Consider the following 18548-nt stretch of genomic DNA (forward strand, 5'->3'; position numbering starts at 1 on the left):
TTCATGTGTGCTCTCCAAATGTATGCATCTTGGTAAACGTTTCAAACCACCACATATAGTACAAGAACCTTCCAAACAAGGCATCTTATAATAAATGCAACCATCATGTCTATTACATAGCACACTTAAAATAAATTCTCTTGCTGACTTAGGAGGTGCATTCCTGCAAAACATCGTTAGTGTGCAAATTAGAACAAATATGACGAAAAATATCATAGTGCATGGAAAATTCAATATGCATCCTACAACAACATGTGGTGCATACATGATTAATCTTAATATAAAAAGGTTTTGCCATTTCAAAAAATCTTTGAGAAATTCTTATTTGAGGAAAATTTTGAAGGAATCTTTCATAAAATTTAGTTTGAGTCATATCCAAATAGTGTTTGGCATGTGGCTCATGATTTGTAGACCCAATTTGCCTTCTAACAATATCTCTTTGGTTGGGCGATACTCTTGTGTTGTCATGCCAAAAATTTTCAATTAATGTTTTTAGTGCATCAACAACAACCTTGTCTTTGCATGGTAGTCTACCCGAGAATGCCCAAAGAGAATTATTGTTAGGTTCCTCTATTTGTTCTCGCCTCTTTAATGCTTTACTTAATGTTGTTCTACTAACGTTTAATGACTTACTTGTTTTGCTTATCAAATGATCTTTTTTTATTTTCTTGCTCATTATGGTTGATGTAATGGCATGTCAAGTAGCATTAGAATCTTTACTATGTGATTTTGAACCAATAGATTGATATGCATCAAATAGATTTCTCACAATAGTTCTTTCACTGTTACTTTCAGATGATCTTAGGCCTAGAATTTTCATTGTCTCTAAAATTCAAATTTTTAATCATTTGAACAATTAATTGACATCTTGCGGTTTGATTTAAGTTTTGAAAATAGTTTTTCCATATTCTTTTAACCATTCTCCTACAAGTTCATTCATTCATTTTATTGGGCATTGGCTTCAATATATTCTCATCAATGTCAATTAGATATTTTGGTTTCCTACGAATGATTCTAGGAGGTGTTAACATCGGTGCATTATGTACATTTAATTCATCAAGTAGAGAAGGTGTAATATGTTCATCATTTAATTGATTATTCAATGTGGTATCTTCTTCAATTGCATTAGGTTCAAACGGTAAATGATCAAATGTTTTTTCTTCAATTGCATTAGGTGCATTATATTCATTTGGTAAATCGAATTGAGATGTTGAGGATGGCATACCTTCTTCTCCCATTGTTCTTATGTCGCGCAATTTCTTCATATGCTGCCTTTGTCTTTCCTTTTGAGCCTCTCATTGTTCCATCGTTCCTCTCTTGTTCTTTCCCATGGTTGATATCGGTTGTCCTAAATAGAACCATATTACATATATATGTAAAGAAAAGTTTATAAACAAACAAATAACCATAAATATGCATCTTATCACTATTTTTTGGAATCAAACTATTAAACAATCACAATTCAATCATTTGAAATCATGCAAAAAAACAAAACTAATAAAAACAATAATTCAATCATTTAAAATCATGCAAAAACAAGAAATTCACTTACTTTTATGTATACAACAGTGATAGAAGTGCAGACATAGTTCCAGTGGGGCCTTCAATGACCTCAAAAACTTCTTTTGAGGTCGTTGAGGCTCTTCGGAAACTAAAATAATGTCTATAAACCGCATACGTGCTATTAGACCATAAAATGTTGACAAGTCGAACAATATTATTTTTTCCCATTCTGGACTGATAAGTAGCGCATACGTGCTACTAAGCCTAAAAAATGTTATCGCAGGGTAACGAATAATGGGAATAGTACCGTGTACGTGCTTATGAGTAATAAGTACCGCATACGCGCTCCTTTGCCTTAAAAAAGTAATGGCAGGGCAGTGAACTAATAGTTTCAGTACCCTGTACGTGCTATTGGTAGTAGAAAAGATGTGAATGAGTAGGGACGGGGAGAGAGAGACGGAGAGAGAGAGAGAGAGAGAGAGAGAGAGAGAGAGAGAGAGAGAGAGAGAGAGAGAGAGAGAGAGAGAGAGAGAGAGAGAGAGAGAGAGAGAGAGAGAGAGAGAGAGAGAGAGAGAGAGGAGATTAGGGGAGGGAGAGAGGAGGGGGGACAGTGGGAGAGAAGAAGGGGTATGGAGGAAGGAAGAGGGGAGAAGGAGAGGGAGAGAGAGGTGGAGAGGGAGAGAGAGAGGAAAGGAGGGAGAGGGAGAGAGAGGGGGGTGAGGGAAGATGAGAGAGGGAGATAGGTAGAGGGAGGGAGAGAGGGAGAGAAGAGAGGGGTGGGAGAGAAGAAGGGGTATGTAGGAAGGGAGAGGGAGAGTAGGGGGAGGGAGGGAGAGAGAGAGAGAGAGAGAGAGAGAGAGAGAGAGAGAGAGGGAGGGAGTAGGGGGAGGGAGGGAGAGGAGAGGGTAGAGAGAGATAGAGAAGAGGGGGAGAAGAGGGTATGGAGTAGGGAGAGGGAGGGAGAGAGAGAGAGAGAGAGAGAGAGAGAGAGAGAGAGAGAGAGAGAGAGAGAGAGAGAGAGGGGGGGGTGGGAGAGAAGAAGGGGTATGGAGGAAGGGAGAGGGAGAGAGGGAAGGAGGGAGAGGGAGGGAGAGGGAGAGAGGGAGAGAAGAGGGGGGAAGGGAGAGAGGGAGAGAGGTAGAGGGAGGGAGAGAGAGAGATAGAGAAGAGGGGGAGAATATGGAGAGAGAGAGAGAGAGAGAGAGAGAGAGAGAGAGAGAGAGAGAGAGAGAGAGAGGAGAGGGTGGGAGATAAGAAGGGGTATGGAGGAAGGGAGAGGGAGAGTAGGGGGAGGAAGGGAGAGGAGAGGGGAGAGGGAGAGAGAGAGAGGGGGGGAGGGAGAGGGAGGGAGAGGTAGAGGGAGGGAGAGAGGGAGAGAAGAGGAGAGAGAGAGAGAGAGAGAGAGAGAGAGAGAGAGAGAGAGAGAGAGAGAGAGAGAGAGAGAGAGAGGTGGGAGAAAAGAGGGGTATGGAGGAAGGGAGAGGGAGAGGGAGGGAGAGAGAGGGAGGGAGAGAGGGGAGAGAGGAGAGAGAGAGAGGGAGGGGGAGAGCTAGCGGGGTCGGGAAAGAGGAGGGGTCTTAAGGGGTCACAAGACACCATATGACCTCTTAGGAAACAATACGACCTCTAATGACACCTAAGGGGTCATATGGTGGGCTCATAAAATGATATATTAAATTAAAAGTTATGAATAGAACATCATACATCGAGACTCCAAGCGAACAAACAATGAGACTTTGCTAAAAAGCCAAGTGTAAGAGCTTGACCTAACCCTAAGAGTACTGCCTAAGTTCTAAAACATATGATGCTATTAAATTTGCAAGGTTATAAGACAGATCTTGATTGTGACTATAAGAATTACACACTTGATTTCTTTCATGGGTATGTATTGTTCCAAGTTGTTTGACAAGTGATGATCATCATATACTACCACCGCCATGCATACAACAAAATTTAATTTCTTTAGGTGACAGGTGTTGTGTAACAACATGGTAACTCTCGCATACCCACCACTATCATTCTATAGGATATCATCTGTGTTACTCTCCCTCTTTCTCTTCCTACCTGTTGCTTCCTTCTGAAAAACATATTGTAGGTACTCTGACTCATCATGTTGCTTTGTTGACACTATTTTCCACATTTGCTCTGCTCATTAAAAACACATTCGAGAAGAATATTTCTACAAGTTTCCTTGTTTGTCATGGTAATACACCTGTGGTTCAATTTCAAACCCTATTCCTCCTATTCAATATACACACACAAATCCATCAGTCAATTTTCTTAGGAGAGCATACATGATAAAAATCAAAGAGGAAGTTGCAGACAAGAAATAAATTCACTTACTTCTATAGAAGTGCAGACATAGTTGCAGTGGGGTATGGAGGGAGGGAGGGAGAGAAGAAGAGAAAGAGGGATGGGGTATGGAGAGAGAGAGAGAGAGAGAGAGAGAGAGAGAGAGAGAGAGAGAGAGAGAGAGAGAGAGAGAGAGAGAGAGAGAGACCTTGTATGCATTTGAGAGGGAGAGACAATACACTTACATGTGTATATATATGTTTAATATACTATATATATACATATATTATACGTATATAAACATATTATATATACAATATCATATTATACACATATTATATATATACATATATTATATGTAAATAAACATATTATATATACAATATCATATTATACACATATTATATATTACATATATTATATGTATATACACATATTATATATAGAATATCATATTATACAGTAGCGTGTACGCGCTGTTTATAGGGAAACAAGCACGTACGCGCTGCTTACACTATAAGTACCACCGTATGCGCTTTTTAAACCATAAGTACCCCGTACACACTTTTGACTATTTAGGCTTGGAAATAGGCTTGGATGACAAAGCTACGGTTTGGAAGTTTGATTTCCCTCCATTTCTCTCATTTTTGACGTATTTTATTTTATCAACTTGGTTTATCGACTTTGTCATCATCAGGTTTACACTTCATCAAGTGGGTATTTCTAAAATTGCCACCATATTTTCACCCATCTTCTGAGATTTCTAACCATATAATTTTTTTCAATTTGAAAAACAATAACATATTATTATTGAATTTCTTTTACCAGTGTCTCCATAGTTCTCACAGACATGGGTGCACCATTTTTTGAATAACTTTTCATATACTTATCCAAATTTAAAATTTTTTATATATTATTGTAGTGCACTTGATTCTTTACAATTTAAAAAAAATAAAATTGTATTTTCGATTTGTTTAGTGCAACTTATGCTTCGCTCACAAACAAGTACCTAATTTTCGGGATGTGCTCGATTGGAAAAATCATAAAAAACAAAATACTCAACAAAAAATTACAAAAAAATACACATATTCTAGTGCTCACTCTTAACTATTTTTTTGCCAAAGTATTTGCCAAAATACTAAATCTAACTATGACTTTTTTTATGCGCACGTCAGACACTATGTTATGTTTTTCAAAAAAAAATCAGGGTCAGTTTTTCGTGCATGAAGGATTTGACCCCCTTAATCTTATCCACTTTTAAAAAAGTTTAGTAGTTTGAAAACTAGATTTAGAGTACTACAATATTTGTTCTTTGATTATCTTCATGTCTTGAGTGGATGACTTTCAAATTTTGCCTCCAAGTTCAGGTTCACCCGATTTCAGAAAAAAAGTGTCCACTTATACCCCCCTTTTTTCCCACCATCTTTGTGCACTTACCCTAGAATATAGTTTATTTCTATCATCTATTTTGTCTCTCTATTGTATTTTTCATTGAGCCCTAGATCTTGGCAAAATCTCACAAATTACATAGTTTTGTTTGCTATTACTACTACAACTAATCTTATACATAGAGATATAGGATTTGCAGTTAGTGCAAGGTACATATTGAACTATATATAAAAAACTTTGATATAGCATAGATAGCAAAGGGTAAGATACTCACTTGATGACAATTTCAAAACATATAGTTATACTAATTAAGTGAAGTTTAGAATGTCGATGTTTATTGAATCAGGCATCTACTAGAATACAGTAATAGGGAGTACTTTAGTAGTTGTGGCATAGTGGTTTACTTTAGCATTTATATTCAAACATATATAAGTCTCGAATATCATGGTAAGAGCCTGAAATACAGGCTAGATAGGTTGTGTTAGTAGCAATCCTTTGTTGACCAGTGTTTATACCTCTAATATTATTGTAGACTGGGTAATCTTTCATAGTACAACCAACAATTTCTGATGTTGAGTTAATATGAAAGAAACCTAGTCTATAATAATAATAATAATAATAATAATAATAATAATAATAATAATAATAATAATAATAATAATAATAATAATAATAATAATAGGGGTAAGTATGCAAATATAATATTGGTTCTTATTCTTCTCTTTGGCACTAATAGTTAACAAAGTGGTTTTGCAAAGGGATTGTTTTGAAAATCTATTTTGCAGGATAATCAGAAGATGGCAAATATGGCAACAGTGAACTTGGAAGTTTGGCATAAATACACAACCTCATGTAAATCATATATGCTACCTATGAAGGGCTTTTGATCAGCCAGAATGCAGAATTTGTAAAAGATTATATGTAAATCATTAAATGTTATTAGTCATTGATTGGACCTATGGTCTTGTGCAAGGCCAGAGGTTTTCTCCTCTTTGCTCTTTCCTACCGGTGCCCACACTGAGCAGAGATTGTAATACTATTTAATAATAAAATATGGCTTAGGCCTTTTACCAAGAAAAATAAAATAAAATAATATAATTAAATTATTTGACGGGAGAAATACAAAATATAAAATGGTTTTAAGAACCTTATTTTATGTTTACAATTTTCTACAATGGACTATTGAACTTACGAGAACTAAAATTGTCATATATTTCTCTTATACACTCTTGAACTAATGGTAAATCTCATCCTTAACTTTATACCCACATTTTCTAGCCCGACTGATGATGCTTTTCAATTGAATGATTTTTTTGTAAGAGTCAATACTAGGATTTGATACAATGCAAGAGCTAATTGTGAGCTCACCTACCCCAAGATCACTTGAAACACAAAAAATATCCTTCTATAAGAGAGTAACGAAAAGAATAAATTTATTGATTATGCATGCAAAAATTTACAATGATTGATATTAGATCAATGGTTGGGTAGGACTTAATTGGTTGAAGACTTCTAGAATTATTCCCATATTTCTAAGTAAAATTGACATATGAACATGCATGGATAGGGCCTAATGGGTGAACTAGTTAGGTAATATAACCCATTCACATCAAGACCTCCTCTTGAGTAAAACTTAGGGAATTGTAAAAATAATCAAGAATATATGGAGGCAATGATAGGTCCTATATACTATACCATATTGGGTATCCATTTACAAATGATCTCACACAAATAGATTAAAGAAAAAAAACCTTATGAAAAACAACCCTCTCTAAAAGAAAGAATTCAAGAACAATAATCATGTTTTTAAGTGATAGAAGTGATGAGTGGAGGACTCAACATGACTCCTCAAGGACCACATCAATCACAAATATAGAGTAGATATCCTCCCATGCAAGAGATAAGTAAAGTGAGACTATATATACCCTACATATAATGAAGTATCTCCTCTGACAATGATGAGTGATTAAATACAAAAGAGAATTCAATGCCTACAAAAAACATTCCTTCACTTGGGAAGAAATATGTCTAATAATAAATTTAGAAGAAAATTCATCACCAATAATAGAGATGAAGGAAGAATTTACATGATATGTGTCTCTAAATTCTATGACCCTTATCATCATCCTTGTGAGTCGTGCCAATATAAGAGTTTTTGAATAGGTTTATGTGAAAACTAGATTCGTTAAATTGTCTTTAGGAACTTCCAAGCACACAAAAATGATAGGTATGAATTTATAATACAAATGTAAGATTTGTGTTATTTTATTATTTTTAGGAATCAAATTTCCTTCAACATCTTTAAACCCTAATTCACCAAATGATGAAAATCCCAATGAAGACCAAGCATAGATAAACCCTCAAAAAAATTGTTTATTTGTTCCTCATCATTCTAATATGTATATTCATAAAATCTTTCAAAATCAATAATTGCTTATATAATTCAAAAAAGAGTAAATAATTTTCAAGCAAGAAATAATATTCAACCAAGAAATTATATGTGCTCTACTTATTACATGACACCCTAATGTAAATTAAAAAAATAATTATCCATATTGTAAATAAGTGGATGTTATAAGAATGATACTAAACTATACCACCTATAGAGCATGTTACCTCAATAAGTAGGATCAATGTATATGAACTCTAATAAATCCAAGGGTCACTAGTTTGGGTAATTTCTTTAGCACATGGAAATAGATGGGCATATTCAATGCATAAGAAACCTATAAACCTTCTATCCTCTACTCCAGTTTTGACTTTTGTGATGTGGAATGTATAAATTGAGAAAACAATTTCAATTATTTAGTCATACATATTTCAAGGGACAATGAAATATTAGGTTCTAAAGGCATGAAGTATGGTATACAGGACTCCATGACTAGTATATCTAAGATCTTATACCTCATATACACAACATCATTAAAAGTATCTAGATGTAATTTTAGCAAAATGATTGAATTCTAACTAGAGTCATATAGTAACATCTTGAAAACTTGAATACAAAACCATCCAAAACAATCTAATGAAATATAATTTCTCAATAAAATGAATTTCTAAAAACTAATTCATAAATAGTACTAATATAGATGCAATCACATGGATAACCATATAAAGGAAAGAATTTACCAGTATAAAATTTGAATTAGAAAGTAAAATAGGCAAAATTATTAGCTTAAAACATAGAAAAAACATAAGAGGTAATTCACACTAAGTATGGGATGCATAGAGGGGCACATGTAACCCTTTGTCAAAAGATCTATGTATAACTAAGAGCATTAAAAAAGATCCTCAACAGTTAAGAGCATTAAAAAAGATCCTCAACAGTTAAGTTTGGAATATAAGATAGGATATAGTGCATGTTTCATCACACACTTTTCTTAAAAGTTAATTAGTTAGAAAAAACCTTAAAGTTTTTCTTATAAAGAGGTTATATTTCAAAAGTTTGACATTCCAAAAATAAAGTATATTAAATTTATAAATACAAATTATATTAAATTTTCTATTTTCAAAAGCTTATCATTCCTTCCTAGTAATATGACACTTTGTAAATACCGTAAGTCTTAAATTTATTAAAACTTTTATTCTAAATACAATTTTTGGAAAAATTTCTAAAACTTTCATCAAATACACCAAAATAACTTTGGAACATTAGATGATAATAGAGCCTTAAAAAAGCATAATTCTAAATACAAATTTTCAAAAAAAATCTAAAACTCTCATCAAATACACCAAAATAACTTTGGAACATTAGATGATGATAGCACCATAAAAAAACATAATTCTAAATACAAATTTTCAAAAAAAATCTAAAACTCTCATCAAATTCATGAAAATAACTTTGAAACATTCGATAATGATAGAGCCATAAAAAAACATAATTCTAAATACAAATTTTAAAAAAAAATCTAAAACTCTCATAAAATTCACCAAAATAACTTTAGAACATTAGATGATGATAGCGCCATAAAAAAGCATAGCAATGTGACTTAGATTCATTCCCATGGAGATGGCTGTTAAGAGCAGTAATTGTAGAGGCATATGCCAGTACATTCTGTGGAAAATGCACCAAACCCATCTCCAACTCTTGGACAGCAAATAGTTTCCATAGTATATTAATGTTGTGGAGAGCAGCAAACGTCACATTTAATTCTAAAACGCGCGGGCAGATTATCTGGCGGCAGGGATTCAAAATTGAATTCACATTAAATTCGATCAGTCACTTCACCCTGGAGAGTTAAAAGAATCGCAACGGAAAGCAAAACAGGAAACGGAAATTAACTCTTCAAAAATTGTGGGGGCAACCGACGTTCCGCATTTCTTGGCTGTCTTCTGCTATAAATATAAGCATTTTCAACACCAGATATCCAAAAGGGCGAAGATCATCATCATCATAATCGAACAGGTGAGAAAGTAGAAATGAGCGGAAAGGAACGGCCTGTGGCGCGGGAAGATGAAGAATGTGAAGAGAGCTATGCATCATCATCTTCCGATGAAGATAGCGAAGAGAGCTATTCATCATCATGTTCTGATGAAGAAAGTGAAGACAGTTATTTATCACCATCTTCTGATGAAGACGAGGGTAGGGAAAATTCAGCTAGGAGAAGTCCCAAAGAACGTTTTCAATCTTTGCAAGCATCTCTGAAATGTGCTGATTACTGTAAGCAGTGTGATGGCACGAAAGCGGACTTGGTTAAAGCGAAAAGAGATAATAAGAAATTGGCTGAAAGAAACAAAAAATTAGAGGAGGAGCTCAAAAGGGCTAAAGAACGAGAAGAATCTAGCAAAAAAATAAAGGAGGAGCTCAAGAGAGCTAAAGAACGAGAAGATAAGGCTGGCGAGGTTAATGACTTGTTGAACTGTACAATTTGCTTCCAACCATGGACTCAATCAGGAGAACATAATTTCTGGTATGTTGCAGATGCAAATGGGTCTCAAATTATAGTGACTTATATTTCTTTTTCTGCTTTACAATTGTGCACTACCAATACAGAAATCCTGTACTACTCTCATAATCTTTTATACTTTTTTCAAATTAAAGGGGTTATTTTTGGGGTTGCTCTATTGATCTATAAAAATATCCTTTGATGTACATTCTGAACAGAGCTCCTATAATCTGATAAATTTGCTAGGATTTTATGCGTCTTGGATGTCTTACACTTCTTTGCTCTGCTCTTGTATTTACTTTAAAACTTCTTTCTTTTTGAAAAATTAACTGAAAGCCCTTTAATGTACCATGGAAACCAAATACTTTCCTTCGTGCCAGCAGAGAAATAAAAAGTTTATCCCATGGTCCGATCTTTCGGGTTTACTGATTTTTAAATTAACAAATTTTGGAAGAAATTCTCTTGACGAGTGAGTGATGAGCAGGGAATTTTTTTAGAACATTCCCTAATTTCATGTTTTAAACAGATTTTCTTTTTTTCTTTAATCTATTGACCCAGACGGTTATGGATTCTGTATTAGTTCTTCAAAACATTTCTTTGTTTTTAGGTGGCATAAGTGAAACAGTTCACGTGCCTTGTCTAGCCTCGCACATTTTGCATCCACACAAGAACAGATGGCTTCAGAATCCCTCATCAACTAGGCTTTCTGTCTGTTTCCCATTCTTTGGACCCGGTTAGTGACATTATCTGTAACAGATTGTGTATAAATTTGTTACACCAGTGCAAAAATGTCAACTCTAGCATTCCATGAATGTGCCTTCTTAATTAAGAATTGCTCTCATTCTCAATTTCCGTATGAAACAATTTTTTTTCCATTTTTGTTGTTCTACTCATTATATTCTACTGTTTAGCATTCTATTCATTTGGTTGTCCTACATTATTTACTTTCTTGCCCATGAATGTGTTTCCAAAATAAAATGTCCTCTGCAAAATGAAAGATCAAAATTGGGAGTTAACAATGGTAGTATTGGTTGTTTCACATTCTTTGCAACTATTCTAATGACAGGTCTTTTATAGCAATTACTAGGGCATCTTTTTTATCTCCAATAGATTTGTGAAATTGAAAGGACAGCCTTGGTGACATTATCTGTTAAAGAGTGCATTAGAAGTATTTGTGAAATGGAAAGGACAGCCTTGGCGACATCATCTGTTAAAGAGTGCAGCAGAAGCCAAAATAATAGCGTACCTGAGAGAATGTTGGGCCTGCTTTGGTATTTGTATACCACTAAAATTTACCTGGCTGGATATTCAAACTCATAGCTAATGATGCGTAGAAGATCTCCATACCCTAGGGTACTTATAGCTTTCCACATAGTCTGGGTTTCCTCCAACAAACTCTGAAAGACCAGGTCAAGAACTGAAGTAATCCTCAGTGCACAAATGTAAGCATATTGACTACTAAATATCATGAAGGGAGTTCAATGACTTGCTTGCTTGTGTGCGTAGCTAGTAAAAATAGGTTCACAGAGAATGAATCCAAGGAAAAGGAGCATTATAGGTAGGATGCAGAGTAATTCTAACGCTCGCTATAAGAAAACATGCACAAGCCATATCAAGTGTTAATGAACATGCATGCAGTAAAATCATCTCCAACAATATATTATTTTACTCCTAGGCCCTGCCGCCCTAGCCATCAATCAAACTCCAAAGCTAGTGGTATATAATATTTTACCATTTCCACATCATGCTATGGAATTCTTAAACAAATTCCAGCCTCAGGTTTCAATTATCAAAGAAACAACACACAAGCTGTCTGTTAGGGGAGACAAATATATAAATCAGAACCTGAGCACCAAGGAGATGTACTGCCACACCACTTGTGCAGAAACCTACAAGTGCTCCAATTGATGATCTTATGACGCATAAACTCTGCACATCCGATGCCAAGAGTGGAAGAGTGAATACTATTTTTGGCTATACAAGCACCCATAATAACATCTGCAATGGCAACACTGCCATTTGCAGCCATATGCAGCATCACTATAATGAAAATGGGCATCATACTGTTTAGGGAGATGCCAGTATTTAGATCAGCCCCATAAAACATGCTCAACATACAAAGGACAATTTGAGATCAAAAAGTTTGGCATGTTATTTTCATCCCAGTGTCAGGGATAGGGCAAGAAGCTTTCAAGTTTAAACAAAAGGCATGAAACTTTTGTATATACTTGAAACTTCTATATTGTGAAGAACAGAAACATAAATTTTGTACTTTTTGAAATGTATATTTTGAACTTTCCCAAAAGGTGATAATGTTTTCAATCGCAACAAAGCCATCTGAACATACCAGGCAGACTGTGGCCTTTCAAGAAGCAAGTTTTTGTGATTAACAGACCTCAAGATTTCTATTTTGTGCAAGGTCCTTTGTCAAACATTAATCCAGCCACTGTATATCCTGTTGGAAGTATTTTACAATACATTGTTAAAGATATGTACATTGGGTCAAGGGTAGTTAGATAATGAAAGAATGGAATTTTGATCAACCATGGGGTCCCCTAGTACTTCAGAGACAGTTTGCTCAATAGCTGTAGCCGGTTTCCAGTCACATGTACTTCAGGGGAATAATGTTTTCAAGTTTTTGAATTAGATCTAATTCCTATATCACCATCTCAAAAATCAATATTTTTTCTGGTTCAATAGAGCTTTAAATCACAAGGAAAAAATGCAGCAATGCTTTCTTATACAAAACTTATAGGTACGGATTGTTTATTAGCTTTCTCGGTCAAACAGGTCAACTTGAGAAGTTTGCTGGAATTGTTATGAGTCCCCAAATAAGTGCTGACCACCAAGTCAACAATCTCCCCCTCAACATCAACTGAGTCTTGAGGGCTTCTCAAAGTTCCTATTCTGACTCATAGTCTTCACCCTATTGAAGAAGGAGATTCATTTGTTGGATCCCTTGCTAGACAAGATAGCAAGTGACTTCAGAGTCGCTATCACCTTGGGTACCGATGCCTCCAACATTGTAGCAAGGGAAGAGTCCAAATGCCCCTTCTTTCGAGCCTTCTTTTCAATCTCCTCTTGGATACCCTGTAGAGTTTGCCAAATTCCATTTAAACATTTTGTTATTCTGCACAATCACATCCTCCTTTTATCTTTTGAGGGACACGTTGTTGCTCTAAATCTCCTCCATAGCCTTCATTGTTTCCTTTTTGTCCTCTTTCTAGTCAACATTCTCATACAACCCCTTCAATTCTTCCTCAATTCCTTCCCATTTGTCTAACTTCTTTGCTAACAATTTCTTTGCTAAATTGTTAGCCGCTTCCCAAACTCTCTAATCTTTGTCCTCCACGACCCAGCTAGAAGCTCTAGAATCAGCTTTAGTGAGTGCTTCCAGCATATTAATTTTCTTCTTTGCCACATTATGCTGACCCGAAAGCCAATGGATGATAGCCTATTGCTTATTGTAACCATCACAAAGTTCATTAGCTGTCTCCGCATAAACAAGGGAATCCCATTTTCCGTCGAAGAGGGGGGGCAGGAACCAAAGGAAGGGGTTGAAGCGGTACCCTCTTTGTTTATTTGGGGTACATTTTGACCTGCTAGACCAAGAGGAGGCAATATCCTCAGAGGCATTTTACTCAACAGCTAGCTTTTCAACAATTCTAACCACAATAGGAGGGGTTTTTAGATTAGCCATTTTGCTAGGGTTGACACAAGCAAGGGTCCCTTTGGGTTTAGGATTGGGGTCGGGCTCTTTGCAGTCTAGGATGTCTAAAAGCTCAATGCTTAGAGAAGGGTCAAAAAGATTAAAGGCTGGGCCACTAGAAGGGGTTAAAATTAGATGAAAATTGTAAAGCCTAAGGATAAGCCCCTAGTGTAGGGGAATGACATCTTTGGTTTTGGCCACAACAACAGATTGAGAAATAGACAAAAAAAACCAATATGAGAAATTCATCTTCAGCCCATACCTATTAGATGAAGCATGAGGAAAAGATGAGAGTAGAAGCATTTGAACCTCCCTTCCAAGGTGAAGAATTTCATAAGGAGCAACGTCGCCTTTTTCCAAATACCAGGTAAATGGTTCCTGTTGAAACCACTTTGATAATGGACCACATTTTCATTGGCCTTAAGAAACCTTTTAAAATATTCTTTGTAATAACCCTTTGGCTTCTTTGGGAAGGTTGTGCATTCAAACACCAAACTTCTCCGTACACACATTGACCCCATCCATCTAAACTTCACCATCATCTTGGGATTTGACAAATTGTTCAGACAAAGTAGGGTTGAATCCCTTCATTCCTTCCACAAAGATCACCAATTTTCCTTCCACCACCTTATTCCAAAGAAACCCATTCTGTTTAAACTTGTCGCAACTATCAGGTTCCGTTTGGATGAGGTCCCACCCATGGCATGCAAAGTAAAACGAAGTATAGGAGTCGGAGAGGGATATAGCCAAAATCATCTTTGGGAAAGAGACAACAAAGGGCGGTATTGCTAAAAGCGTAGCTATCACAAGATTTAACAAAGCCGGTCCTTTCCAATAGATGATTATAGTACAACGTGGCCAGGTAAGACACTGAAAAGGAAATAATAAAATCATTAAATCTCATTGGGATGATTTTCTTCAGCAATCGTGGCACGAACAACATCAGGTATTTCAATGTAGAGTTGTCCAAGTTTTAAGGCCCTCGATAAAAGGGTCTAAGTTAGCTACTCTATTTGCATTTTTATTTCCTTCTTTGAAAGTGTGTTGGTATCTGATGTGGCCAAGCATAGCAATCATGTCTTGGCACTTTGTGATTATATCCTTCACCCACCAATCCTGGCTTCGCTTTCCCTTGCAGCATCATTATGACATTTTTCAAAACACCTTCAAGTTTCAACAATGATTTGTTGGTAACCTTTGTCTTTCGTGATGGCAGTTGCAAAGAAAGCCACCATTACTTCCGTCACGTTGGACGTTTCAGAGCCCAGATTTGCCACGTAGGCCATAGGCCACCATGACCTTACCCTTCGTATCTCTAATGACCCCACCCCCACCAGCCCAACCTGGGTTACCTTTAGAAGACCCATCAAAAAATTGTTTCTACTATCTATGATAAAAAGTGATTTAAACTTGGGTTGTAGGAAAGATACTTGTATGTAATTCCTATTCCTAGTACTCTATGTTTTCTTCATCATTCTCAATAGAGTGGTTAGCTTAGCATGTATTTGTTTCCAGTTTTGGATATCATGCCTCTATGCTTTTCCTTATGCTGAAATATCCATTGATCCATCCATAAAAATTTCCATCCGGAGTATGATTTAAACAAACATGGATAGGAAGCAGCCAATTATCAGATGCTATGTCAATGTACCCTGCAGTAAAGGAAATTGATCAAGAACGAAAGCAACCAATTATCAGATGCTATGTCAATATACCCTGCAGTAAAGGAAATTAGTCAAGAAAGAAACCTAAGGGATATCGATGAAATTGTTAAGAAATCAGCTTTTCAATTATCTAATGCAGAAATGCCAAATTGGCAGTGTTCCTTTGGCTTTCTCCCGCGTGGTTCAAAGATGTTGTCTCTTCTTTAGGCATGAATTCTGCAAGTTTAGGTATGTTCTGTTTTATTTAGCATTGAGAAGAAATGCCTTAATTTAAATTTTCCTCCATAAAATTTGTAATATAGCCACAAAGTATTGTAGTAAACTTTTGAAACCCAGTCATATTTTTGGTGCAGGCACTCTTTCTATGGCATTAGGCTTATGCATTTTCCAAGAAATAGACTTACAGTTACAGGTGAAATCATTTGTCTATACCTTAATATTATACTCATTGGGCTTTCACTTTCATCTGGAGCTTCATGTGTTTATAAAGTCTTCAGCGGGGAAGGTATGCTGTTTTAGCTGCTGTAGAAATGGGGAAGTAGGATAAAAAGTATGCTAGGAACTTTAGAAAATACTAAACGTAGAGCTCTTTTTAAAATTTTAAAGGATTCCATCCTCTTTAGATGTTGGAATGCTTGCGCTTATGCCCTGGATGTCAATCAGCTTCAATGATTTTTGGTGGATAATGTATGAAGCAGTGCTTGCTTGCTGTAAACTTCTTGCCGTAAATTGTGGTTTGATGTGTCAACTCAGTTGGATCATCATAGATGATATTGGTGTGCTCAATCTGAATATTTTTTTGTTACAGTCTGAGTTGGTCTAGTGGTAGAGAATTTGTGTTCTTGAAAGAGAGGTCACAAGTTCAAATCTCACAAGGGGGTAGGGTATGTATAGCTCATTTGTAGTGCAGTTAGGTGCCTCCTGGAGTACGAGGTAGTCCTATATTGCTCTAACCAATCTGTAGACAGACCCATATACAGATTGCTGATATCATGGATTATAAAAGATCCTTTCCTTTCTTGATTTTTTATTTTACTAATTTTTATTTTCTCTTATCTTTAAAGACGAGAATCCCTTCCTTCACTAGCTGGACGTCTATCAACTCCAAGATGTTTATTACATTATTTGCTTTTTTCAAAGATAATACATCATGTTATTTATCATTGACAAAAAGAAACGAGGCTCGAACATTATTTATGAAGCGAAGTAAATTGGATGAAACTCTATCTCCTGGATTATAGCATCGTCTTGAGTCATATGCGTATAGATCAGATGTTTTCTATTGCAACATGACAAACCTTGCATGCTTTAATCAAACTAAGTAACATGCATTCTATTACAGTTTTATGTACTCCAATATTCCACATACGTTTGTCAATGTAATGCTCAGCTAGGATGCATTATTTATAGCTAGTAATGTTCAGTTGGGATGTATTATGTGTAGCTAGTATTACTGGCTCTTGAGTTTGGCGGAATATTCTTTTTTATTGTCAACAGTTTATAAGAAGAATTCTAACTTCTCTAATTGTGGAATTCCAGCTCTCTTTCTTGTGGCCATTTCTTTGGAAGATCATGCATAACAAAATGGATTTCAAGAAATGGAAGTTGTGGTCCCTCCACTGTAAGTGAAATTTGATTCTTATTTAATATATTTTTTTAATATTTTATTTGATTCAATTAAATATGTTCTAGTAGGGTTTCTTTAAGTGATATAAGACATCATTATGTATCCCAGATTTATGATGGGGTGATGAAGCTTGCACAGGCAGATTAGTCAATTATATTGATATACTTTACCAAAAAAATTGTAATATTATCTATGTTCAGGAAACCGGTGTTTTTTTATATCTAACTATATTTAGTTTAAATTTTGAAAATCTTGTAAATTGATCATTGGGGACTTTGAAAGATATAATTTTGAATTATTCGGGAAATTGTTCTAATTTTAGTAGCAAACTTGACACATTTTCTCTGTAATTAAAATTAACATGCATATGTGAAATTACAATATAATGCTTTTTTAAATACAATAATAGAGATCTTTTATTTTATTTTTAATTTAATTTTAATGATATATAATTTGCGTTACTCTTGAGATTCGGAATTTCAGCTGGCATCCTAGAAAAATATCCTGGATGAATGCATAATGAAATGTCCAGCTTGTTGTCATAAGCTCAATTTGTTGTTGAACTATTCTAGTAAACTGTCAATAGGTCATAGTTAAATTCCAGTTTGTTGTCAATTATTTAAGTGTGTTGTCAAATTACAGAAAGATCTTTGAATATTCAACAGCTATAAAATTGTAATCTCTTAATGAATAAATCAATAAAATAATTAATTGTTCTATGTTCTTTGATTTAACTCTTCCAATATTGATTGCTACAAATGTTGATGTTTCCAATGATCTTAGATTAAAAAATTGAATCCATAGAAAGGTATGCATGGAATTCAAAATTAGTTTTCATATGATTGAGCTATGAGAGTATTGTATACTAATCATCCCCTTAGAATTCAAATATTAAAAAATTAGTTAAGTGTCTAAGATGTATATTATTTACTCATTTCAGTAGAGTAAAGTTGACATGCACATGTAAAATTGCAATATATTGCTTTTTAAAATACAATAATAGAGAGATTTATTGTTTTTTTTTTCTTATTTTATTTTAATGCTATGTAGTTTGCATTATTCTTGAGATTCAAAATTTTAGCTGGCATCTTAGAAAAATATCCTTAGTGAATGTATAATGAAATATCCAGTTTGTTGTCATAAGTTCAATTTGTTGTTGAACAATTCCAGTAAGCTATCAATAGCTCTTTCTTAGTTTTCAATTTGTTGTCAATTATTTTAGTGTGTTGTAAGCTCTTTTACAGAAACATCTTTAAATATTCAGCAACTATAAATTTGTAATCTCTTAATGAATAATCAATAAAATAATATGTTGTGTTCTTTGTTTTAATTCTTTCAATACTGATTACTGCAAATTTTGATGTTTTCAAAGATCTGAGATTATATAGTTGAATCCATAGAAGGATGTGCATGGAATTCAAAATTATTTTTTTAATTAACAATTAGTGGGAGCTTAGAAGTTGAAGCTAAAAAAAAAA

The 18548-nt window shown here is 34.9% G+C and overlaps 1 protein-coding gene across 1 annotated transcript; it reads left to right on the forward strand.

Moving 5' to 3' along the window:
• The first annotated feature begins 9256 nt into the window (after positions 1-9256).
• LOC131075042 (uncharacterized) lies at positions 9257-17399 on the forward strand. Its single transcript, XM_058011825.2, has 3 exons — positions 9257-10094; positions 16983-17064; positions 17179-17399. The coding sequence occupies exons 1-3, from the start codon at positions 9604-9606 to the stop codon at positions 17215-17217; spliced, it is 612 nt and encodes a 203-aa protein (XP_057867808.1). The 5' UTR covers positions 9257-9603; the 3' UTR covers positions 17218-17399.
• The last annotated feature ends 1149 nt before the right edge of the window (positions 17400-18548 follow it).

Source organism: Cryptomeria japonica, chromosome 5, assembly GCF_030272615.1.
Source record: "Cryptomeria japonica chromosome 5, Sugi_1.0, whole genome shotgun sequence".
NCBI lineage: Eukaryota > Viridiplantae > Streptophyta > Pinopsida > Cupressales > Cupressaceae > Cryptomeria > Cryptomeria japonica.

What these genes read in the sequence shown, in the direction of transcription:
- LOC131075042 (XM_058011825.2), top strand. Translation starts at nt 9,604, where the DNA reads ATGAGCGGAAAGGAACGGCCTGTGGCGCGGGAAGATGAAGAATGTGAA. An exon ending in TCAGGAGAACATAATTTCTG is followed by an intron (nt 10,095 to 16,982) that starts GTATGTTGCAGA and finishes GTGGAATTCCAG; the next exon opens with CTCTCTTTCTTGTGGCCATT. An exon ending in GAAGTTGTGGTCCCTCCACT is followed by an intron (nt 17,065 to 17,178) that starts GTAAGTGAAATT and finishes TATGTATCCCAG; the next exon opens with ATTTATGATGGGGTGATGAA.